This window comes from Platalea leucorodia (genome assembly GCF_965183815.1).
Source record: "Platalea leucorodia genome assembly, chromosome: 4".
NCBI lineage: Eukaryota > Metazoa > Chordata > Aves > Pelecaniformes > Threskiornithidae > Platalea > Platalea leucorodia.
Genome location: NC_138826.1, coordinates 93,668,175 through 93,694,546, shown reverse-complemented (window position 1 = coordinate 93,694,546; position 26,372 = coordinate 93,668,175). Strand labels below are relative to the sequence as shown.

Sequence of the window (26,372 nt, the reverse complement as noted above, 5' to 3'; positions counted from 1 at the left end):
AAAATGGGGAGATGGAACGGGAGGGGGGGAGGCTTTTAAACCGACCAGATCCAACTTCCAGCCCCTTCCCTGAAGGACACGGCAGCCCCAGCGAGGGGAGAAGAGGGGGCAGAGCTGACAAGTTGTGGTGTTTTGTGTGTATCTCCTTTGGCAGGTCTCCTTTTAAGAAGATCCCCGTGGTGGGTGGGAAGGAGCTGGATCTTCACGCTCTCTACACCAGAGTCACCACTTTAGGCGGATTTGGGAAGGTGAGTGGAAGTTTTAATTTGGGTTTCCCTCCCACTAACCTCTTCCCAAAAGTCTCCTCTGACCCCCGGGGGCGGCGGGGGGAGCCGGGGTGGCCGGGAACCGTCCTATTTAAAGCCGGTTAGAGAAGGTGGGGGGTGGAAGAAGGAAGCGAGCAGACAGGCAGGTTGGTGCCTTGGCCTTGTCGGCGGAGCGATGAAGGGGGATCCGGGGGTACGGCGCGCACCCCGCCCGTGCCTCCCCCGCCTCCGCCGGAGCCCCTCGCCCCTGCCCCCCTTCCCCGGGAGCAGGCGAGGGGGGAGCGGAGAGCTTCGGCCGGCGAGAGGCAGTTTCTTTCGCTTGTGGTGGCAGCTCTGTGTGTGTGTCTCTCTCACAGAGGGAGAGACAGAGAGGAGAGAGTCTGAGTGCAGTTTTAGTGCAACTCAAAATTAGCGGGCATGTTTAACATCGATAATCGGCACGGAGCATGGGCTAGGAAACGATCCTCGCAGCCGGGGGGGGCCGGGCGCTGCCCTCCGAGCCCTTCCCGGAGAAAAATAACAAAAGGGGCACCCAAGACGGTGTGTAATCAAATAGCCATCTTTAGGCTTCAAGGCTAGGGACAGAAATGTAGGCCTCAAAAGAAAGGCCTCTCTCTGTCTGTGGATCTGTCTGGGGGGGACCCCCCGGGACGGCGCCCCCGCGCCCCGCAGCCCAGGGGGCGCCCCCGCCAAGACTTCCCTGCATTATTTTAAACTTCTTTGGGTTTTTAACGGACCGCGTTAGGATTTAAAAGGGGGCGACAGAGGGACTCCCGATTGGTTATTGTCCAGGCAGTAAAAACAAAAACAAACAAACCCCAAAACAATACAAACCCTCCCGGCCGCCCCCCTCCCCCCCCCCCGAAAAAAATAACCTGTGTCTTAAAAAATAAATAAAGCGAAATACCGGTGAGAAGCGGGATTATTCCCCAAGGGGAAATACTACCGACTGTCAGTAAAATATATGGTCCTGAATCCCATATACATTCGTGTTTATTTCTTTTTACGTATTTATCTATTTGCTTCATGGCAGCTTGTGGGTTTTTTTGTGATGTTCGCTGTCAACGACGTGTTCATGTGTACGTTGTGTATCTCGGCCTGTGTGTTGTTTTTGACAGGTATCAGAGAAGAATCAGTGGGGAGAAATTGTAGAGGAGTTTAACTTTCCCAGAAGTTGTTCTAACGCTGCCTTCGCTTTAAAACAGTATTACTTGCGGTGAGTGCTATCAAGCTGTTGCAGTAGTATTTTTGAGTGTGGGATTATGTTTGGTTTTCAGTGTGTGCAATAATAAAAATATCCCTACTCTTTAAAAATGCTGTAAAATAAAGCAGAAAGAACTTGTAATTCCTTACTGGTCTGGTGCAGTGATCAGTTAAAGGTAATTCTGTTTTATAGTTATTTTATTCGTATTATACATCTGCAAGCCTTAAACTTTGAGGGGATCCCAAGCATATAAACAATATATGTCAGAGCCATTTTTATTGATTGTTTTAGAACGACGGTACTAAAGGACTGTTACTAAGAGATTCGTGTTATTGTAGTTACAGAAACTTAGCTTAATTTTTGGAGCACTGAAATGTGTTGATATTTGTAAACTTGTTTACTGCTCAGTAGGGTCAGACACTGAATGAAAATGCATCTGCAGGAAGGTAGACTGGATAAATGATATTGTTATCACTTACTAGCAGCATGCATTATTTTTTATTTTAGAGTACAAAGAGCAATTTTTTTTTTCTATTACTTGAAAAATAGTAGATTTCTGCAGTTTTTAAAAATAAGATTACATTCCTTGAAATGATACAGGTGATGCAGATTATTTTTTAATGTAGCATGGAGTTCATAATATTTTAAATTACTGTGTGGTACTGTTCAGTTACTAGATGACTTTTTAAGAAAAAAATTCTTTTTTATTAACTTCTGGTGATTATTCTTTGTGTGAAAAAAATTAAAATTATTGCGTATGTAGTGTTTTAGATGCTATATAGAGACAATTATTTCATTTAGAATAAAGTTTTGTGTACGTTGGTTAAGGAATGTAATTTTCTGTTTCTGAATTGTACAAATGTTATTTTTCATTGCAATTAATGATAATATAGATGTGCAATATGTACAAAAGATGTATGGGCTTTTGGACTTCTGTTTTGGTGATCTGAGTACACACAAGCTTTATCTGTCTCTAGTTTGGCCTTCTGAATTAGGAAATGCAGTAATTGTACAGGTGCACTTTCTATTGGTTGTCCTAGATTGACTTCCAGCTTGAAGCTGTAGAGTTCATAGCACAGTGGAGCAGTTATTGAGTTACAATGATGTCTGGAAAACCTTAGTCAGATATCTGTAGTTACTGAATTTTTCTTTTTTTGGTGGTGACGTATGATTGCTTTAAGATCCAGACTAAGAAAAGAAATTACCATTATTAATAGCTTTAGCAAAGTTTATGATTGCTAGCAGGCCTAGGAATGAAGTGGAAGCTCGCTTTAGGATGTCCTTCTCTGTTAGTTTTGTTGTTCCCCCCTCCCCCCCCCACATAGTATTGAGATAGTGTTGCTGAAGATTTGTTGGATCATAGAAAGCAGTTTTTTGCTTTTTGAGTTTTCTGTTGGACCATGTAGTCTATTACTTGACTAGATTGTACATGTAATTTGCAAAATGATAGTTCTTTGGTTTTTACCCTTTCCTTTTTATTTCCATATTTTGTAAGTGTCTGAATGGCCTAACTTTTTGCAGTAGAAGGTTGTCTGTCATTTGTGTTTTTATCTGTATTTTGAAAGCATTTATATGCTGTGACAGTTAACAGAATGAATGTTAATTTAGCCTTCTAATGACTATTAATTTTTAATAAGATACTACTTTTTAATTTAGAATCAGACATAAAAAATGTTATTTTTATTATAAGCATGCTGGTATTGACATTATTTAAAATACAGTTGCTGAAAATATGTATAAATGATTACATACAAATAATTGAAAGGTTTTTTATTTATTTGGAATTTAGAAAGAAAAGTTGATAAACAGTTAAGAGGAAGAACCTTTAAAAATGTCTGTTTTATCATAATCTCTATGATTTACTTAGGCCATTCTGAAATAAACTGTCAAGGTTGTTGGGTTTGGGGTGGATTGGTTTTTAGTGGTTGTTTTTTGGTTTTTGTTTTTTGTTTTGTTTTTTTCTAAATTACTGCTTTACTCAGTGTTGCTTCTCACATAATCAAAGTTTGATGTGAACTGTTTCTCAGCTGAGTTCACCTCCTTACATGTGCAGTAGTAAGACTGTATATACACATGTATCTCTGTTAGGTTAATGTTCATTTAGCTTTAACCTAGAAGGTTTAGCAGGGGAGATTTGGTTATAGGGAAAGAAAAAAATGCTGTAATGATAAATTTGTAAAAAGAGTCTTGTTTATCTGTGTTGAAGAACATAACCTGAGGTTTCTTATAGGGCTAGATTTTAATGACCTGCTGAGCAATTACCCTTGGAAAAAAAAATGTTCCTCTTGACTCTCAAGTATGACTATAATCTTGGCCTCACTATTGTAATGACTTTGCAAACAAAGCCAAACAAATTGAGGCCTATCAACTTTTACATAAATTTTTATCCAATCATATGTTATGTGTCCTGTAAAGTGAGGGATCTGCATGGCAGATGGGACCCTCTTGAACTCAGAGGGATTCAGTGGTGTGCACCTACATGAATACATTTGCAGATTTGGATTCGTGATGGTTTGTGATGAAAGTTGCTTCTTTCTATGAAACATCTGGCATACCATGTTTGCTGAGATAAGATCTCAAGCTACGTGGACCACTTGCTCGTTTTGCTGGGCTATCTCTAATAATGCTGTCATTTTGACTTAAAATTACTGTGTAAATAATTTAGAAAGTTGAATTATTTGTGTGACGTCAGTAGTCCTGTTGGCTTGATCAAACTGAATGTTTTGCAAAACAATCATCAGGTTATGGTTTTTCTAGGCAGTTGTAAGGTTGATCTTTTTTGTTTAAATACCTTTTTCATTTTGACTGTTGTGGAATTTTGCTGGGTGTCCTTGGGAATGTATGTTAGGCTTCATTAAAGATGTGAATTGTTTAAACTCCTGATATAATTCTGATAGGCTTTATGATAGGTGATATTTGAATACATGATAGGCAATCCTATCTACCCCTTCTCCCTTGCACTGCCCTCTCTTTTCTCTCACTGGAAAAAGTTATTTGTAATAGGGAAAGTCTGAACCATTCAAACTTTGTGCCTGTGCTGCTTTGAGCTGTCTGACAGGTGAAGTAATTTATGCACTGTGGTTCTTAGTGAGCAGTCAAAAGCCACAGTGCCGATAACCATTGATAGACTGTACTTGTTAATGTAGTTCTGTAAGTCTCTACCGCATCAGAGAGTGTAATTCCCTTGGATGTAGTGCAAATTAGATGTTTCATCTCAATTGAGGTGAATTAGTAAAGCATTTTCTAAATGCTCCTCTAAAGATTATTTTATAATGTTAATGAAAATATTTTAATATGGGGTAATAAATGTAAACATCAGTAATGTGGGCATGCTTCTACGTTTTTGTTAGTTGGTAAACATACAGTAGGTGAAAAGAAAGTTAACATGAAATACAGCCTGTTTTTTATGTTAATGGTTGATCAGGTTACAGTCCTACAAAGAATTGGGCTGATGTGACCTCATATGTTAGTATAAGGTTCTGTTGGTTTTCATGTGAGTGTAAGTGATACATTTATTTCTGTTGTGGGTCTTCATCTATTCTTGGGGAGTAAGAGACCTTGTAAACTACATGTGCAAATGAAATATGCCTAACTGAATTAAAAATCAGTTTGCTTTAAAAAGGTATTTATCTGCATTGAGAGAAATTATGTGAAAGGACTAAGTGTAAGGTAAAATAAGTTGAAGTGTCAGTTCTGCAGAGAATTTCTGAAAAATGGGAAGGAGGTGTGTATTGTAAGCTTCTGGTAAAGGCAGCAGAAATTAACTAATACTAGGTAAAGGTGAATAAGAATTTGCTGTTGTAAATATTGGGGAAGTCAAGTAGAGAGGAAAGAGGTCAGCTCATAAGTGAGAAGTTGCATAAGGTTATTATAAAGACGAGCCATTATGCTGAATTTCCTGAAATTCCATATATAGTAGGATGAAAAAGTGTGAGCAGTTAAAAATCAGGACCATATGAAATAGTTATTGACAACAAATAGAGAGGGTTCATGAAGGATCTGAAGATATTTATAAGTAATTTGATCTTCAAGATGCCACTAAGAAATTGAGTAATAGTAGATTTCTTAAAAAAAAAAAAAGAGGCGAAAAGAAAAAGAGAAAAAAAAAAAAAGCATGAGCTGAAGAACTAGATACATTTAAGGGATTCTGTTCCTAGTAAAATAATGGCAGAAATATCAGGGAAACAATAATAAGCAGCCTGGAATTTTCCAAGCAAAATTACTTTAAAAGAGTTTTCTTTGTTATTCTTGCTCAGTGTTTAAAATTAGGATCTGATACTGCAACAGCATCTGCACACAGATCAGTGAGTATGGAGAAGTACAGGACTGGCTTGCTTGCCAGCTCTGATTGCAGGTTCAAGGCCCCAGTGGATGAAGAGAAAGTTGTAGCTGTAGTAATATTTTACGTATTTTCTAAAATTCAATTACATCTCAAAATCTCTCATTAACAAATTATTTATGTATATGGATAGTCATCTGAATGAAAAATTGGTTGAAGGACCGTAAACAAAAATAGAACAAAGTATAAAGAATAGATTTGGTGAGTCACAGCAGTTTTAGGTGCTAAAAGAGTAACATCAGTGCTTACATATGCACGTAGTAATACAAGTTTAGCCATTTTAGGCATATTCAGTGTCTGGATTGATTAACTTTACAAGAAGGTGAATAATACACTTGCGACATTAGCAGACAATGATAGTGGGAAGAGTTAAACGCAAGTCAGGGCAGAAAAGGTTATCTAAAGAAGTTAGGCACATTGTTGGAAAATACAAATGAGATTTAGTTTGGAAAATGCAAGCTAAAACAGTTGAGGGACAGTAATCCAAAACAGGTATTCATTGTGAGGGAATAACCTGGAAAGCAGTACTGCTGAAAAAGGGATAGGAGTGATACCATGGGCCTGATAATCCTGTCAGTTGTGTGCACCCAACTCCCTTTCATATGAAAGGGATTTGTGCATGCTTCTGACAGGAAGAGCAGGCCCCAATTTGCAATATGATATATAGACTTTGTAAAAATCAGGAAGAGTTTAGGTTGCATCCACAGAGGCGTTGAACAAGTGGGAGATGAGTTTTTGTATGAGATTGTGTATTTGGAGTACTGTTTTACTTTCAGAGCCTTTGCAACAGGTGGGGCAACTTAACGGAAGCTTAGAGAAGAGCAACAATATGTTAAGAAGGCTGAAGGGACTAATTGATTTAAAAAAGATTTGAGAAATAAATATGTTTTGCTTGGCTAAATTAACATTTTGGGTAAGAAGGGGAAATGGTAACTTACAAGCATTTTGAAGGGCCTAAATAGTTAAAAGGGAGATAATTTTGAATAAAATAATAGGCTGCATTAACGTGTAAGCTGAAATGAAACCAAGGGAGAAAATTCAGAGCAGATGGCAGCACAAAAACCCCCAAGATATACCTGTTTACCTTCTGAATAGTATGCCAAGCAGAGTAGGGGGAAACCCACACCAGGGGTCATCCAGAACTAGCCTGGTCAGGACACTAATACATGTGCAATAGGTAAGGAGCCAGGACTGGCAGAGAAATGGACCAGATGACCTTACAGGTTCTGTCCATCCTTGAATAACACTGTAATGCAGGCTTTCGTCTTGCGTAGCTACAGACTTTTATTGCAACGCTACAGACTTCACCTGCGGAATCTGTTGCACTTAATTTTGTCACAAATCCTGCAGTCATTGGCAAGACAGGAAACAAATACATGGATGACATTTTTATGATTTCTTTTTAAAATTATTTTCTCCCCCTCAAGATAAGAATTGTAACGCATGTTTCGATCAGACGTCTGAGGCCTTGCTTTTAAGTCTGAAGCAAATATTTTACATAGTTGGAGGGGGAATTTTGTTTTAGTTGTACTGTAATCGTACAGTCAACATATTAACAATCAAGACTAGTTACTGTTCGTGCTATAAAGTTTTATTTAAGGGAATTAAATATGTTGGTTGTTAAAATCTTAGAATGTCTCTCAATAGAAGTTATTTATTTGGATGGATGTTGTCAGAATTGCTGGGAATCTGCTCAAAAGAAAATAGAACTTTTATAATACAAAATTTACATTAGGCCCCTTCTGAGGAGAGCAAGCAGCAGGTGAAAGGAAACATAGCTACCTTAAAATTGCTCTTTCTTAGAGTTATGTTGTGATACTAGTCATTATGCAGATGAGTTTGGCCTCTATCAGAGTTTCTGAGCTTTTCCTTCAGAGCGTAAACTCCTCTTTACTGCTGAAAAACATAGTGAAAAATTAGTGCGGTGAATGTTAACATATTTTCTCTTCCTGATTATTTTTCTGCAAGCTTTTTGTTAGAAATGACCTAAATCACTGCTGCTAAGCTGAAATATATTGGTTTATTTGAGGAGGGGTGAATGTTGTTCTTCAGTTTTAATACAAAATTCTGATTGTTGAACTTGAAAGCTTATCTAGACAGATGTCAGAACTAATAACCTACAAAGAGCAAGTTTCTGGCAACACTATAATAACTGTGGTGACTTTTAGGACCTACTGAATCTTCTAATAATTGGTGGAAAGCTTACATGTTAAGACCATTTTCTGATCTTCAACTGAAACAGTATAAAAATTAATTTATGCTTTAAAATTATTAATACCTGTGGTAACGTCTTAGGTTTGAATAAATGGTAAGCATATTACAACAAGGTCAAGAATGCATATGGAATGCAAGGATATTGCTTCTTTTCTTGTGAAGTGGAATAAGCCTGGGCTAAGAAAAGGAGTTGCAGACTTTTTTTTTTTTTTTATTTTAGAGCTAATAGGCTTTAATTACCTTGTTTATTTGCAGTTAAACCTCAATAGATAAGACTTCCATACTCTTTTTCTTTTTTCTTTCCTAACCCTTTCCCCACTTTCTGCAGTAGTGAAATAGAAAAGTATAATTTGTTAAGTTTTACAGGTGAGGTACTAGAGGTATGCAGAGGTTCAGACTGTTACTTTGAGAGTGCATGTCAAATAGGCATGAAATCCAAATACAGTAAAGCCTTTTTTTATAATGCTAGAATCCAGTTCTGACAGGCAAATTTCTTCTTCCTGAGCCTTAGTTAAACCATCCATAAAAGGGGGCTACTATTATTTACTGTCTTCTAAAATTCCTCTTTAATCAACAGCTGAGGAAGCACTGTTCAAAAAATAAAACAGGATAATGTTATGGTCTGTGAATTGGAAAACTGAAAACTAAGTATGTAACAGATCATGAGAATGGATTGTTCGTGTTTTGTTTTGCTGTGTTTTGTTTTAAAATGCTTGTTCAGAGCATTAGAGTGGTGTCTTGCAGCTTAAATGGGACTACTTGGAGTAACTGTAGTACCAGTCCACATTATTAGAAGACATACAGTTTGTAGAGGGAATTGGGTATAGGCCAGAGATCCCATCACATGATCTTGTTTCTGATTATCAGTCTGATAGGTATTTATTCTGTGGCCTTAGTTAAATCATTTGCTGTCTTTTTATTCATATTTATAAAGTGGGTATACTGATGTTTGTTTACCTATCTCACAGAGAAGTGTGAGACTGTAAGCTCTTTAATGCAGGGATTGTGTCTCTTCATGCTTCTATGTCATATCTTAAATATTTGAAAATGAATATAAATTAGGAATATATGAGGAAAATAAAACTATTCATAAGCTTGTTTGCCCTCTGCAGTGTTGAGAAGCAGAAAATATAGCATAGATGAGAGGAAGAACAATCTTTATTCCTTAGGGAATAAATAAACTTGGGATACCTAAGCAGAGAAATATTGGAACAGTTGAAAGAAAGAAGCTTATCTTAAGAAAGGATAATAAAACAGCAAGATGGTACCCAGAATAGTGAGCTTAGGCTTTGCCTGAGGTACTAGATTAGTGAGCTAGGTATCAGATCTAAAATACAGTCTCCTTGGAGCAACAAGTTCAAGTCTAAGCAGACGCGAATTAGATTTTCGGCAACAAGGTAGTGACACTGAGTTCTCTGCTTTTTGTTTTCCTATCTTTAAACTGAATGTGCATGCATTTATTTGAACTCCAGATAAGTTGTAGCAAGCCAGCTATGCTGCAAGAGGGATTGCATACCATTATAATAGAGTGGAGTTCTGTTGAATGATGCACCGGAGCATGTTTGTCTGCAAGAGTGAACTGTGTTCCTACTATTTTCCTTTTTTATTGGTGTGGGAGGAGCAACTGTTCCAATTAGTAGTCTTAGAATAATTTACAGTGTTACTTGTCAATCCATACCTGCCTAAAATACATAAAAATCCTGTAAAGGCGATCATTCTGATTCAGAGTGATCTTTTCACTCACAATGTTTGCTGGACTTTTCATACGTTTGTTTGCTGAAGTTTGGATGGGTCATACTTATGGCTGCATGCATTTCTCCATTGTTACACGCTGTGACGTCTGCTGGTTGGCCTCTGCCTCCCAGTCCAAAGGTTGCTGTGCTTCCATGATAATCCACGTGTAGAGATTCTCAGCTCTGTAAATCACTAGATCATATGACTAACTTTGAGTAGCTCAGTTAAAGTTTTTGGAGAAGTGCTGTAACAACGTGTATTACTGGAACGTAATGTGTTGGGGTAACTTTTGTTTGGGATATATCCCAGGGGCTTAAGCCAAATGAAAAGAGTTTACTTTGGGGGTAAATGTAGCATGTTCTGAGTATGTTAACAATGATTATGATGTAGGATAGGTGTAGAACTGTGTGGGGGGTTTTGTTTGTTTTTTTTTTAAAGTATATTTGTATTAAAAGAAAACTTATGGAAATAAACTTCAGAACAGTTCTTCCCTTACATGGTTATTTTGCTCAGGAGTATCTGGGTTCTAGTGACCTTAATTAAATGATGTAGAATCCAGGCAATGGCCAGGTAAAAAGTGCCATGTTACAGAATTCGCACACGTCCTCTGTAATTTTGGGAAGGATAGTAGAGCTTTGAAACACTGGAGATTACACAGCTGTTTCTTGGACACTTTTCTTCCCTGAATACCATCTATGAAAACCTAGGCAAATTCACATTTTTAACAGTGTATGTTCATATAATGCTACAGTTGCACAGTAAATACCTGAAAAATATCAGGAATGACCTCATTTAAGTATGAATGTGCAACCTTAACTTTGTCTCTAGAGAATATTCTTCATAATAGAGCCTTGTGCTCTCTGTGGTAAATGGGAATAAATTCCATGGCAGTATTAATCTGTCGTATCACTATGAGATACCTTTTTTCCCCACATATATGTACACATAGTTCTGACTCATCTTTCAACATAGCAATTGATTGATCTCAGTATTAGTTATCTCTAAGGAGGTTTTGAGTGTGCTTTCTGGGCATCCTTTCCCCACTGTCTTGGCTTCTATGGTGTTACCAATGTGGGCCAATTCAGAAATCCTTTCCTTTGCTTGTGGGCTCTGGGGGATTCACTGTTGCAGTACTGCTCACCCTGGCTGCCTGGCTCACGGGTCTTTTTGTCTCTCGTTCTCTGCTAATCATCATCTTCTCATTCTTTGACTACAAGCCGGAATTCATCTACTGTTCCTTGATGTCTGTACCCATTGACTGTACATGGAATATTTACTGCAATCAGACGGATTCCTAATTGTAACGAAAACTGAAGGAAAGAAAAGGTGTATGCAGGTAAAAGGGCAAGAGGACAAAGCACTAAATGTCAGATGCCTAGCAACAGTAAAATACTGAATTTTACAGCAAAACGATAATAGATTCCATGGTACCTGAAAAAAAAATTGTGCAGCTATGGACATGCAGAATTTACAGGATCCAGACGGATATCTAAAGGGTATTTCACACACCTGAAAAATGTGCTTTCAGGTACTCTGCAGACCCACTCAGGCATTGCAGCATTGGTGTGTATTTTGCTTGTTCTTCCAAGGTCATTTTTATAACTCTAAGGTATAGAAATACTTTTTTTTTTTTTTTTAAGTGAAAATTTTGTTTTCGAGCACAATTACGTGCAAAAGCTGACCCCTGTAGTGAATTATTGTGTTTAATTGGGTTTGAAGAATATACAGCACCCTAACTACCATACAGCTTGGAATACCTTTAGTAAGCACTTTTTTTCAAATGCTTCAAAGTACTTTATTTCCTTCAAACTTAGCTAAACTTGTTATCCTGTTTAATGCCACGTGCTTCTCTGTTTATATAACATGAAGTTATTTATTAGGAAGATGTTACATTAGTCAAGGCATATGGAATCATAGTAACAGTGTGAAAGGTTAGAAATAAAAATACAATGCTTGGTGACAATGGCTTCATCATGTTCAGTATTGTTTCCTTAATATGTCCTATAGTCAATATGCTGTTATTACTGAAATACAGTTACATTCCTGGAAAGGTGGTTTTTGTCATAGATGAATACAAGATTTTTCTTCTACTTAGGTTTTTATATTACCAGTACACAAATCCCATTTTTCTCTAGTAGCTTTCCTTCTCCTAATAAGCAGTTTAATTGTATTTTAAACAGAGTTAGTCCAGCTGTTGAAGAAAGTGCTTCTTAAGTAAGATCAAAGAAAAAGGTGACTTAAAAATAATCTGCCATTCTGCATGTAACTGTAAACAAACACCCAGCTTCCCTAAATGTACCGATATACTTCTGTATGGATATTTGTGTGCAATGCAGTTTAAAATGATGATTGTACATAAATTTATGTGCCTGGTAGAAAGCAAGAATATTCTGTTAGTTTTCTGGTGACTTGGTGCTTCTGTAGGTCTGCTGTAAGAGCTGTGTTCGTAGACTTTTGCCCATGTGGAATTCTCTCCAGATCTGGTGGCATCCTGTGTCAGTCCTGCAGTGTGCTTGTAAAGGTCAGATGTGTAAGATCTGGACCATGTATATTAACACAAAATGTGCCTGCTTTAGCAAGGAAAGAAACTAAAAAAGTAAAGTCAATAAAGATATATTCAAAACTTAAGATACTGAAATTGGTGTAAACAGAGTGTTCATTTCTTTAGTTGTCCTCAGGAGGTCTTTGCATGTAAGCAAAAGTTGCAGACTCAAGGTTTGGTGATTGTTTTGTTTTTAAAGAGTTTATGAAAGCAACAGGATTTGTTTTTTATATGAGTAAATTAATTTAAGCTTGCTTTTTTGGGAGGGCGCTGCCTGGTGATCTAGCTAAGTAAGGAAAACAAAAAGCTGTTACCATTATTTCTTGTTTTCAGAAACTTATCAAAGAATTCACTCATTTTTATTGTAATTTCACTAGTATAGTGTGATCTGTAGTATTGCTGACTTACAGCACTCACATCAAAATAAATATGAATAATACCTTGTTTATATTGTGGAAGTAATGATGGAAAGTTACAGTGAAGTAGACACAACATAAATGTGATGATTCACATACCATATAACATACAGCAACAATATACATATACAGGATTGTTGATCTGATTGCTTTACTAGATGAAACTTTAAAGGGGGTGTTGTACAGGGTTCTGCTGTAGGCGGCCACCAGGTGGAAGTGACTCTCAGGACTGTATCTTTTTCCTCAAGGCTTTTTTTGTTCAGATGGTATGTGTTTGCTATGGTTTGCGGCTTCAGAGACTTCATATATATTTTTTGACTTGGCAGCTGCCCATCGGGAAGACACACATCTCCTGACCAGGCAGCCAGTTGATCCAACTGTGCAGCTTGGAGGCTCCAAGGTGCATGTGTACTGCGAGGCTGCTGGCCGGGCAGAAGACACTTGTACTCTGAGTAGTCAGCTACTTAGCTGGGAGGCACATGCTAACTCTGCCTCCAGTTGGGCCACATAACACAGGCTGGTTCTCAGTCACCTGTAGGCCAAAGAAGAGGGAAGAAAAGGTGTTTGGAGGTATTTTAATGAGAGGGGGAGAGAAGACCATTTGAGGATAGGTAGTCGAATTGCAAAGGAGAGGAATGTGAATATAGAGTGAGCTGGGTGCATTCACGCAGTGGGAGAGGAGGCAGGAATGTGGGAATGTTGGTGGAGGGAACGCTGTTCGGAAGGGTGGATGGGGTAGATACTGTAGAAAGAAAAGGAGAGGTTATGTAATCAAATGCTGATAAGTTAGTCTTTAATGGCCAACTCCCTCATTTGAATTGGTCACTGGATATTAATCAACTTGTGGCCCAGATGCTGGGTTGCTACTCAGTGAAGGCTGTCATTATTTGTAAAGTGATGAGTGGTCTCTGACTTGAGTTGTACCGTCCGCTTTCTACAGTGAGGTTACTATTTACTGGTACAAACCTTCTAGTGGTTCTTCTGCATTTTTGCTTGCACTACCAGTGCTGCACGAACAGACTTAATTTCTGTTCTGGTAGTTTATATTTTTCATTAACACTGAATTTACCATTTTCATTTTGGTTTGAAAAAATCTGTCATCATCACAATTACTGTTACTTTTATCCTTATATTAAAATATTATAAAGGCATAAAATTGCATATAATCAAATAAAGGATTTTATCTCTTCCTTAAAGAGCTTGCAGGGAGAAAGATCTCATCTTGGAAAATACTTCTTCATGGGCATTGCTGCACTTAAGAAAGCTAAGAAGGATACAGTTGTGGAACAGTAAGGGTTTTTTCAAATGCTGTTGTCACTCTGAGAAAATCAGTAATGTTTATGAATACTTTATTTTGTATGTTGGTTATATAAGAAATGCATAAATTTTATTATATATGTATATCTATATATATATATATAGCATATACAAGACTGGATGTCAGGTCAAGTTTGGGATAGGTTGCGTGGACTTTCTGTCCCTCCTCTAATAGCACATGTATGTTAAGAATGAATTTTCAACAAGAGAGGAAAAGATTTAATGGAGCAAACTTTCAAAAATTCTGAGAATTTTTTTTTTATACCTACAAACACAAAGATTTAGAGACCAAATTTGGATCTTACAGGTGGAAGTAGGTGCAAAGTACTGTTTCTTTTTGACAGTTCTTGATCATATGTGATATGAAACTGTTGCTTGTCCTGGGCCTTCCGCTTGGGTAATTTGGAAAGCGAACTTTCAAATTCAGCCTACTCTAAGCACAGTGTATAAAATGGCTGTTGTTTAAAACCACTCCAAGTTATGGTATGTAAGTTGTTCTGATCAAAACAGTGGGCAGAGGGCAGGTGAGTTAGTCAAAGATGGGGGCAAACTATATTCTTCATGCAACTCTGCAATTTCTACCATGTTACACAGATACTATCATACAGCTACATAGTTTCTGTTTCTGCTGTGATTGGAATGATTTTTGCTATTAAATATTTTTTTTTTTTTTACTAAAAGATAATGTAAATTTGTGTTCAGCAGTAGTGCTTATTGCCACTCTTTTGAGCTGTCCGCCACACTGATGTCTCCAGAGAATAAAACCAACACATTATTTAAAACAGGTACATAGCTCCTTTCTCTACCTCTTGCCCTACCTCAGTGTATAGAGGAGGGTGGAAAAAGCATAGATCATCATTCTTTCTTGCATATGTACATGAGAAATTATTGCTGTTATCTTACATTGCAGCTTGTGGTATCCTTTTTCAAGCAGGCAGTCCTGCTGTCCCCTTGAGTGGCTGCTGTGCTGCTGGCGTTGCCCCCCAGTAGTGATATGACCTCTGCCTTTAGGGTTTCGGTGGCGGTGAGGGCTTGTTTGGGGTTTTTTTGTTTGTTTTTGTTTTTTAATTGTAGAAATCTGATTTCCTGGAGACCTGCATCAGAGTTCCACTGACTACATTAGCTGCAGAGAGATAAGCTAGCAGATTCTAGTCTTGAATTGCCTAGTTCTGTTGTTGGTTTATTTATCTGTTTATTTTTAATAGATCAAGCTTGGTAAGTTATTAATTTTGCCTTATGGTTAATTTTCTGAAAAGAGTGGGGTTTTTGGTTTGCCTTCCTTTCAAATTTGTGGAGGTTGTCACACATACCTAGGGAAGTCCCATTATAAACTAAGCAAGAACAACGCGCAGAATGTAGAGAAAAAGACTCCACACATTTAGACAAGTATTCATTCTTGATATCTTTTTTTCCCCCTTTTTAGCTAGTTTTTGCTACAGTAGATCAAGTCTTGTCACTTAGGTAATTTTCAGGGCTTAACAGTTGTGTTGTCTTCTTGGAAGTTATTTACAGATGGAGATAAATAGGGGTTTTGGCTAGTGCTTAAAATGGAGCAGCAATTTAATGAGAATGATCAAATTAGTAAAAACTTCAGAAGGTCTCAGAGTAGTGTGTATGTGGATACTAAATGAGGAAGAGAGAGAAAGATCAGACGATCTTCATGAGTTTTAAAATGAAGGTACACGATGATGAAAGAGGTTGTTATTTTTGTGGTACTTTCAAGAAAGCTGAGTAGGGATGTTTTGCCAGGAGTGGTCCTAGAACAGGAGAGCTTTCGTAGATTGTCATGTAGAATGTTTATGTGTATATAGATTTTATGTGCAAAAAGCATAATTGAGAGAATATTATGCATTGATGATCCAGGAGGCAATGACAGACAGATTAATGTAGTATGGAAAGTAAAATGGCAGAGTTCATCAAAAGATGATTCCAAAAGTTACAAGTGTTGAGACAGGTATATTTGTGGAGTAGAGCGAGTGCAGAAGAGACTGAATTATGCTTGAAAACATTTCCCTTGACCATAAGAAATTCTTGTGTAATCAAGACACATAATCAAACAAAATTACGATAGTACCATGAGGATATTTGGTGAAAAGAGTACAAATAGCATGGAGTTAATAATAATGACACAGGAGATGTATGGCTGATTACGAGCAATATAAAATTGACAGTTAAGGTTGAAAATAGAGTGTAAGAAACCAGGTGTAAAATGCTTCATCATTAGGAAATTTTGTAACATACGACCAGTAAGGGAACAAGAGAATCCTTAGTACAGATTTGGACCTTTTGTCGGAGAGGGAATGAAGAGGCATTTGAAAACAAATACTGTTAAATTAGATTCTGCCAAGGCTCAAATCCTTGATAGGTTGACATCTCTTAACAGTGGGAACTGAAATGCCTAAAAAGAAGATGATACTTTCCAGGACCCATCTAGTAGGATGTTTGAGGCATTATTTATGTAATGTTTTGTATTTATTTCCTTATAACCAAGTTGATTGGTTTTGTTTTGTTTTGTTTTTTTTAAGTCATTCAACTGGTATTTAAAAAAAAAAAAAAATCTGTCAGAGAATTTACGAGTTTCTGTTCGTTCTTTCTACTTTTAAGTATAACTTATTGCTGTTATGGACCTCTCTTAAATTTTAAGTGCTGATCAGTTCAAAGACCACAACTGTGGTGCCTGGCGATAATCCAGCTCCTGCTACACAAGGCAAGAACATCTTCCCTTAGAGGAAGGAAATCCCATGGAAGTAGGTTTCAGCAAGAGCACGCCAATGAACAACACTACTTACTTGCTGGATGTGACTGACATTGTTGCTTTACCTTTTTTGCCTTTGTATCTCCGTCTTATGTTAATGTGGACATTAATTGAGGAGTCAAAGAATATACAGACTCCAACACAAACAAACAAAAAAGAGAGAAATAAATGTTGATCTAAGTGTGAAATGAGATCATCTGTACAACTGATTTTTCCCTCTTAACCTTTCTCTAAAAAAAATAGATAGGTATGCTTTTTATCAATAACACGTTATGGAGCAAGTGGCATCTTTTTGAGCAAGTGGTTGGTCTTCCACCACTTTTTCATGTACTATATTAGTGCTTCAGAATTTTAAAACTGGTTCTCAGCTGTCAGCTGCCTCTTGGGATATTCTCTGTAGCACCCTACTTTTCTTAATAATCAAGGTTGAAATGCAGTCTATGGGTGGAGTTGCACTATATTCCATTTCCAGTTGCATATACTTTGACCTGTAATTGGGAGGTTATCAGTGGAGAAACACAGTCCTGAGTCTGAACTGATACAGTTACCTAACTAAAAGTTTGAGAACTGCCACCACAAGTGTTTCTTACTCTTATGGTAAAACAGATGTATCTTAATCTGAGAAAACATTACATATTCACATTCAGTAATGCAGTGCAATATGTGAAGTTGACCTTCCCTATGGTTGGCAAGAATTTTTGGTAAGAACACCTTAGAAAAGGTGTTTGGTTGAAAGGGCGTTTATTCTCATGTGCTGTAGTTCTCACCCGGAAGGTTGCAGGCTTGTTTTCAATTTAACAAAATGTTATTTACAACAAATGTTTGTAGACTTGCAAATGGAGTGTTGGAGTTGTATTTTGCAGTTGTATAGCAAGTGTAATATTTCATACGTAAGAAATTTGATTTAATTAAAGATTTTTTTGGAAGTTCTTTACTGAAAAGGAAATTATAGCAGTGGAAGACTACTTTAGCAATGGAAGAACTTCATTGTGGGCTAGCTGGCACTAGGTGTTTTGTGTCCGTGAGCCTCCATCTTAGAAGTATAGATCCAAGAAACTTTTCTCACAAAAGAGCAGTTTCTCAGCTTGGAATAGGAAGTTTTAATATCTCCTATCTCATTATGCCAAAGTGTTATGGAAGTTTAGATTATAATTAGGAACTTCCTTTGTTCATGGTAGTAGTTGTACTTATGTGCAGATAAATTGAAACCTAAACGCCAGTGTCCTGATTAATCAGGGATACAGTTATCACCAAATTTTAGTAGGCAGTTTTCCTCTAAACTTTCTCAAGCTTGTCCTTCTCAATCTCTTGCTTCCACATTTTTACGTATGTTTGAGGCCACCCCAAATATGTAGGGTTTTTTACCTGTTTGTAAACTTTCCCTGGAGGTACTAGTCTTCATGTATTTAGTCCCTTATTTGAGCACTGGAGTAAGCAGTACTCTTATACTGTAAGGAAAGTAAGGAAATCTACTTTTCTTTTACCATTCTAAAAATGATTGATTTATTACAACATTAAGATCAATCAGTTTTAGGCTTTACCTTACATAGTGATCTCAAAAATAATTAGGTTACTTCACCTGTAGTTAGTGGCTCACTGTTGGCCTGATTTTAATATTATGTTGCTCATGAACACAAGGAATCAGTTGACTTCCTGCAGAAATAGTGAAGAGGCTACTTTAGTACTTCTACTTCTTAATCAGACACCATAAGGACAGTAGAAGTGTCAAATTTACAGCTAGTATAAAGCTGATGTCTGCATATCACTTCTATGGAAGAATAAGGAGGAATTATAATTAAGCTTCAATGTACTGATGTTTTACCTGTCACTTAAAGACTGGTAGTGTGTGTGTTTGCCTTTTGTCTCAAGCAGGTGAATAATGCTGCTTCCCATAGCTTTTTAAGTTAGGGATGCTCTTTGAGTGGGACAATGAATGGTGCCAGGGATCCCTGGTTTCAGAAGAAGTTTTCAGTGTGTTGCATTTTATGTAAGGTGTGTGATCTAGTAAATCTACCTGATAGTAATGGGATTAATCCAAAATGTGCTTATGTTGCTATTGTACATTTGAGAACTACCCTACATACGGAATATACACTATATAAAAGAGATTTCATTCTGGTAAAGAAATAGTTCTGAATATGCATTTACTACAAAACGTTAAATATGTAATAGGATTTTACAACATGTACTTTTTAGATCAAATAATGTTTGTAGAAAGTAAAAATATTTTAAAGATATGCATTGTGTTGCAATAATAAAAACATCTCTGAAGTGAATCGTATATTTAAATGTATTATTATTTGCAGATTATGGTTAGCATAATAGAATTTTACGGTAGTACAATTTTGGTAAGAGTGGCTCTTACTGTGATGTTCTTTGTAATATGGGTTGAAGGGAAAATACTCTCATTGGCTTTTAAAGAAAACCCTTAAACTCTGGAAAAATTTGGAACAATTCGGAACAATTCATTTATCTACAGTTAAAATAATCTATTTTAACCAAGAATAATTTTCCTTTGTTCCAAAAATGTCAGAAGCACTTATTTGAGGGACAATTTGTGTAATTACTCAAAATCAAAAGGATAAGGATTCTTGTTCTGGGTTTTTGCTTTAATTATTTATGGTTGTGGACAGAGGTAAGTTGCCTTACATTTAACTTAGTAGAAAAGCTGCTAGCAGTTCCTTACTTACCTATTCCATTATGGTAATTTCAGACTTCTTTTATTTCCAGAACTACTTTTGGCTGTAGCAGACTACTGCAATGTGGCAAGGTCAAGGCCCTGTAGTTAGAGAAGCGCCTTCTGTTTGTCCCATTGTTACATTCTGATTTGTCTGCATTTTAGGTAGTTAAAATTGTCTTTCCCTTTCTCTCTCCTTTATTTGCATTCTTCAGGTTAATTTGACCGCGTGTCAGAACGATAACTAAATATGAATGGCACCTATGCCACTGTCAGAAGAGCAAGGAGTAACATACGTTGTAGCCAGGATGATACGTGAGTTCTTTTTGGAACTCAGGAGTAGCGATGGTGGGGAAAGAACAGTTTGGTTTTTCTGAGGACCTTCCTGTTCTGAAATTTTTGCAATTGGGCCGGTTTCCCCTTTTCCTTTTTAAACACAGGAAACTGAACAAATACAGCGGAAGTTTCCCATCTTTTGATGAGGGGAGGAGGAAGTTGGATTCTATCTTCCCTAACTCGTCTTGTGATACTAAGAGCTCATGACCCTTGTCTGGGATGATTATTTTCTACCTCTTAAGCTCTAGTACTGTTGGGCTGTTGGAAAAATTGGTAACGCATTGCTTTGTAATTTTCTTATTTCTTTTTAGGAAATGAGATTTAATAGGAGTTTGTATTTAAAACAAACAAATGCCGCCCCCATCCTACAGAATTTAGGAAATGTCAGAATTATTTACCTGATTTGGCACGTAGATGTTTTCTTAAAATGACCCAAGGCTTTCCCCACAGTTCCTAGACATGCACTGAGTTGATGGTGCATATATAAAGCAGTAGAAATAGGGGACCATTCATCTAAGTTCTTAGGAACTTCTACGAGCTACCAAGAACAGTTGGTTTTGCAGCATAGTTTTAAGTAGCTTTAACAAGAATATTTTTTCCATTGCTTTTTAACATGATACAAAAATGTAAAATTCTAAATGAGACGATCTGGAAGGGAAAAAATGGACGAAGTTCATCTACCTGTTAAGAGCTGTTCAGTGGTGTATTTTCCAAGAGCCATATTTATGTGCACTGATAAAAGATGAAGTTTTGTATAAAGACAGTACAAAAAACAAGTAGTCTTTTTTCTTTACTGTCATCTTTTTTAAAAAAAGAAGAAAAAAAAACCCAGTACAGTTACCTGCTGACACTTGGGCTTTTCACAGGAGCACCATTATAAGTACTGTGAAATGGAAGAACATCTAATGCTTTCTGGAGAAGTTTGGAGGAAAAAAAAAAAGTGGGGAGAATATAGTTTGGGCATTCCTAAAGTGTGTTTTATAATAAGGAATATTTGCAGGAAAATGAAATCCTTCCTAGGATTAGTCTGTTGCTTTTTTTCTTATCTAATGCTGCAATCCCTGGTGATGGTATCGCAAATGGTTCCTGTGCAGAGTATTATGACATGGTGATTTGGGATTATGTTTTCATATGAGAATAGGAAAGATGGGAGTGTGTAATATATTTTCACAAAACATTAGTATTGTGAGTTGATAACTTGTGGTTTAGAAGCAATGTCAAGTTGGAACCAGCTATGGTGATTGAACAGGTTAGTCACAGAAATTAGAATATTAGTTGTTACTTTTTCATAATGCACTTCACTGAGAAAATATTAATAGACTGCTAAAGTGAAGTGCAACAGCATCTAGTTTATCTGTGTAGTAGTTTCTTATATGTGGCACTTTCAAAATAGAAGAGTTTTTTTTTTTTCTTACTTTCTGTGCTTAACTAAGACAATGGGAATTACCTGATTTAAGGCTTCATGATGAAACTTGCAGGTAAATAGTTATCGTTCAGGATGCAGCAAATTAGGTAGGTTAAACGTGATTTAAACTATTTGTTTTTTCCATGCTAATGGAAATGGCAAGGCAATACTGGAAATTTATAACAGAGGAATTAAATGCAACTCATGTTTTTTGTTTGGAGATCCAGAAACCTCTTCCTGTGTATTTTGGGAGGAATTGGTTTCATCACATTTGCCTATAATGGAACAGAATAGACTCTCTGTCTGATTGTATTGGTATTAGTGTCAGATTATAGATAGGATGACAAATGCTTCTTGTATGTCATTTTTATGCTTCTCCGGTAGTGAAGCCACACCTGTAACACAGAGCATCCTTTAAACTTGAAACACCTGTAGAACTAGTTGTTCAATTATATTCAATTTCCAGCACTGAAGGAAGTGTGGTTTTTCAATGACTTCCATTTCTCATTAGGCTGTGATGTGGTTTTGAGTACTGCAGGTGAGGGGAAAATAAGGAAGTTCTGCAGTTGTTATTTTTTTTAATGTTTTATAGTTGCCTATATGAGATACAGTTAGATGAAATCAAATCTGAATATTGTAAATTTAAATGTGGACATTATTAAAAGGGGAAAAACTAAGCTGTAGAAGACAAACTTTAATCTAGTGAAAGTTACAGCATTGCTGTAACATCTAACTTAGTCTCTTTCAGTGAACTTTTTATTATGGTATGTGTCAGTTTTAATGGAAGTTATGGCTAGTTACAGTTATGATTAAGAAGAGAATCTTTTATTTTCTAACCACTTTTTTGTTCTGATTCATTGAAGAGTATCTCAATTCAAAATATTTAATAGGCAAAAACAGTTATTGAAGTGCCAGTTGCAAAAAATTGAATGTTGTATTAATAAGAAAATAAGTGAATATAGGATTGCTATCATAGCCGTTTACCAATGACCACTCTAAATGTTCAAGAAAAAACATACAGTGCATCTGAAAAGCTAACATTTTTTTCCTGAAAGTTAAAATAAAAAATTTATCTTATCCCCGTAATGTTGTGTGTATAGATGTTAATGACTTTCTCTTCTTTCTCTGAAGTGGAAGTCGAATTCAAAAAGAAACTTTGGAGCATATGGCCGGTAAAGCATTCAGACTGTGAAAATAGTGCTTTTGGGTTTGTCCTCTAGATAGGTATCTTGGCTGTTCCCAAATAAGACAGATAAGGGGTAGACCAGTTCAAATTTTAGACAGGTAAACTCTTAGACCATTTAGATCCTGTAAGGAGAAGACTGTATGTAAGCTAAGTAGTATTATTATTTCTGAAGTTTCTGTTTATGTCTCAAACAATAGTTTTATGTTTTTATCCATTATTTAAGATTAGTTTACCTCATTTAATTTCACATTTTATTAGAGCAAAAATAATAGCTACATAAATGTCTTATTTGTACTTTCAGTATCAACCAAACTAACAACTGTTATGGTTTATTACTGCATACATACATAACTCAGACTAGTGTAGTTTTCAACAAGTTGAAGTCATTAGTTCCATCTGCCTTGGTACGTATAAAATGACATGTATATTGAGATATCTGTCAGTCTGTCTGTCTATCTTTTGACATGTAGAATTATAATGGAAAATGTTTGCAATTTTGAACAGTACTACAGTTTTCTGCTTTAGCACTTCAGCAGTGCTGGTGTAAATGTTTCCTAGCACCTCTTTTCATACATGTTGTGGTGTCTTCAAACTGCTCGGTCCTTTGCATGAGGGTTAGTGAAGTTTCTGGGTTTTGAGCTGTGAATGCTGGGTATCCTGGCACTGAAGTAGTGTCCAGTAACAAAACCTTCTGCATTTTTCACATATTTTTAGATCAGTGTTTACAGGTCTTTTTTGTGTGTTTCAGCTTGCACAAATGGTTGGATAAATGGTTTGGAAGGATACTATCCAACAAATACTTTCCTTAAAATATAAAATGATCAGCTGTGTGAATGACAGAATCTTGCCTATGATATTGTATATTCTTTACAACCATCCAAGCTTTTGCAGCATGTGACTACCTTCAGTGATTTTTCTCTTTTTAATCAAATACAGTTTTAAAAATATATTTCACCCTGTGTATGAACTGTATATCCAAATGTGCAATCGCAAAGCATGTTGCATTTGACAGGGAATAGTTTGCCTACTGACTTACACAAGACATTGATTTAGGAATAAGTCAGTGTCTTTGATTTACTTTTCTTTTTTGGAACATCTTAAAATATGATTGAAAAGCGTTACAGATGAACTCATTATTAATTATTGTGGTTCAGTAATACACTATACACAATGAAAGAGTGCTCACTGCCTTGATCTTTAAACATTTATAATAACCATTGTTTATTTCTCTTTCTAATCACCACTGCAACTCCTGTGTCCCTTGGGCTCAAGAGACAAGGTGTTACCAGATCTGTTGTAGCAGAGTGCTCCAGGGCTCTGCTACCTGTGTTTTGTTATGGCTTTCAGTGTTTCTTGGTACGTTTATAGGGGAAGGTAGTTACATTGCTTCACTAAAAATATATGGTAATATAGAGGGGGATCAGTTACACTGTAGTTCTAGAAAATGCAAAACTAACTAGGCAGTTTCAGAAATCTGTCAATAATTGACAACACTGGAGAAAATATCTGGAAACAAATCAGGATCAGAGCTTCCATTATTTGACTAGACATTTATTTCAACAGAATTAGAAGAGGAGAAACAAATTTTACAGCAGTAATGGGCAGAAATTACTATTGTGTGTGTTTTTTCTAACTCACTGTAGAAAATAAACTAATGAATAACTAACATTTTCTTCTGTCTGTGGTGCCTTTTGGTATTTTCATTAGTTACTTGTAATTTTTATGTGCTTACTTTTGCCTGGAAAATGTGATCAAACATCAAAATGCACAGTCATTTTGAATGAGTAGTGAAGAGTGTTACACTGCTATTTGCTGTTGGCAGTCTTTTGGTGGGGGGGAGGCATAAAGTTGAAGGTCTTGGTCTTGTGTTCTTGGTTCCATGATTTTCTTGTGAACTAGAGTCAAAGCCAGTTAAAATAAATTCTACTAAATTTCATAGGAGTTGGATCAGGCTTTCTGAAAAAATAAAGATGTAAAATCTGATATGCTGGCAAAATTCTAACCTTTGGCTCCGAGTGTATAATTTAGGGTATTTTTATATTTTCATGTAACCAGCTCTCTGGCAAAATAATTTGTCTTTCTGAGCAGATACTTAGATATTGCATGGTTTATGTGATAGTTGGCACATGCTGTATTTTTGAAAATAGAAGTTTATAGTAGTGAGCTGCTTGGTTGTACAAGATTTTCCTCAGCATTTGCACGTCGTGTCCTTCACCCTTGCTCTTCACTTTTACTTCAAGCGGGCAGCAACTGCAAGTGATTTGGAGAGGGCCAGATGGCTCCTGTCAGGTCTAGGAAGCAGGCAGGTAGTGGAAGTCAGGATCTACTTTTTCATCCTGAGGTAGCTGCAAAGGTGACTGAGAGACTTCTCTTTGGGTTATTTGTATACATATACCCGCACTGATGCTCATTAACAGTCTTGTAATGTAGAATCTGCTGGTTACGACTGTGAAAAATACAGTATTCTTCCTAGAAGTACATAATGGATGAGATGTACCTTCCAGTAATGATCATTTTATCACTTACTTGCAGAGTTTTTCTGAATGAGATCTGGTTCCCATTGTACAGAGTATTGTAAAGACACTCAATAAATTTATTCCGAAGGACTTCAATTAAATAAGCAACGACAATGAGATTTGAACCAAGCTGCTATACGTGGAATCATCCTGTAGGTCGTCACAGGGCTATCTGTATAGCCCTTATATATCAGGTCTCTATTCCAAACGTGTGGATATTTGAGATGAGCTTTCTAGTGCACACAATTGATTTAATGTATTAAACTGTTTGCTTTTCAAGTTACATAAGTTAGTGGTAAGCATAGCCCTCAGACAAATGAAAAATGAGTATTCAGGTTGTCAATATGTATTCAAATGTCAATAATTCTTAATACTAAAATATTAAAAATAGTTTAATCTAGGTTTTTTATGTACTCTCATTTACTTATTTCACTAGTTGTACTTTGTACTTCTGTCAAGAAAATAGTGTACAAATTGTATGTGGTGAAGTTTGTTTTGGTTTTGTTTGTTTGTTGGTTTTTTTTTAGCTGAAATCCTACGTATATACTTTCTCAACCGTTTTTTTTCCTAAGAATACACTCATGAAAGCAGAGTCTTTTGCTTCCAGAAAGACCATAATTGAGAACTCAGTATTTGAAGAGCCCTGAGAGCAAAAAAGATTGTGAATACCATTTTAAAATACTATAGTAATGGATTTCCTTGATCTGCCCTTCTCCTTTCTCTCCAGAAGAACCACAAACAAACAAACCAACCTTCTGGAATGAGGAGGACCAGGAACAGTTTCAGTCCCACAGCAGGAAGTGATTATTGTTTTAGTAAGTCATAAACTGGAGGAATGGCTGAAAATGAAAGTATAATTTTTAGTTATAACTAGGCACTCCTGCAAGTGGCAACTCATCTCATTTTTCATATGAACTTCCGTTTATTTTGTTTTCCTCCTTGGTAATTCCATTGATTTCTAGAGCATAACTGAGCAGTTACGCTATTGTGCACTTCTTAGCACCAGCCTACTTAATGGCTGTTTGTGCACCTGTTGGTGTGCAAACAAAAGAACAACATATCGTGGAGTTCTGCAAACTGCCATCCTGAACTTTCAATCAAAATACAACAAAAAGGAAGAAGAACATTCAAACTGGAAACATTCTGCATACCAATAAATAGGTCACTCACAATTTATATGAAATACTTTAGATGACCAGATGGTTACAGAGTTTTATCTGCATGATTTGTATTTGGTATGTACATCTGAGGGCATGAAATAGCTGTGAGCTGTGAACACACTATGTTCCTGTTGGGACCCAAAGTAGAATACCCTTATAACAGAGAGCCAAATAGTGGCGGAAACTCAGAACTTACTGCTTTCATGAACACCTGTGCATTGGTTTTTGTTTTGCTTTTAATTTGTCTGTATCTGAAAGTGATGTAAGCAGCATCTGGTTATTCTTATTTAGTATGCCTATGCTGC

General features: G+C 36.6%; 1 protein-coding gene across 1 annotated transcript in view; it reads left to right on the top strand.

The window, feature by feature from the left end:
• Positions 1-26,372, top strand: part of ARID2 (AT-rich interaction domain 2) — a 109,160-nt gene that overhangs the window by 654 nt on the left and 82,134 nt on the right. Inside the window, exons 2-3 of the mRNA XM_082309845.1 lie at positions 155-248; positions 1,385-1,482. Of these exons, the coding sequence (XP_082165971.1) occupies positions 155-248; positions 1,385-1,482 (192 nt within the window). The remainder of the gene's footprint in view (positions 1-154; positions 249-1,384; positions 1,483-26,372) is intronic.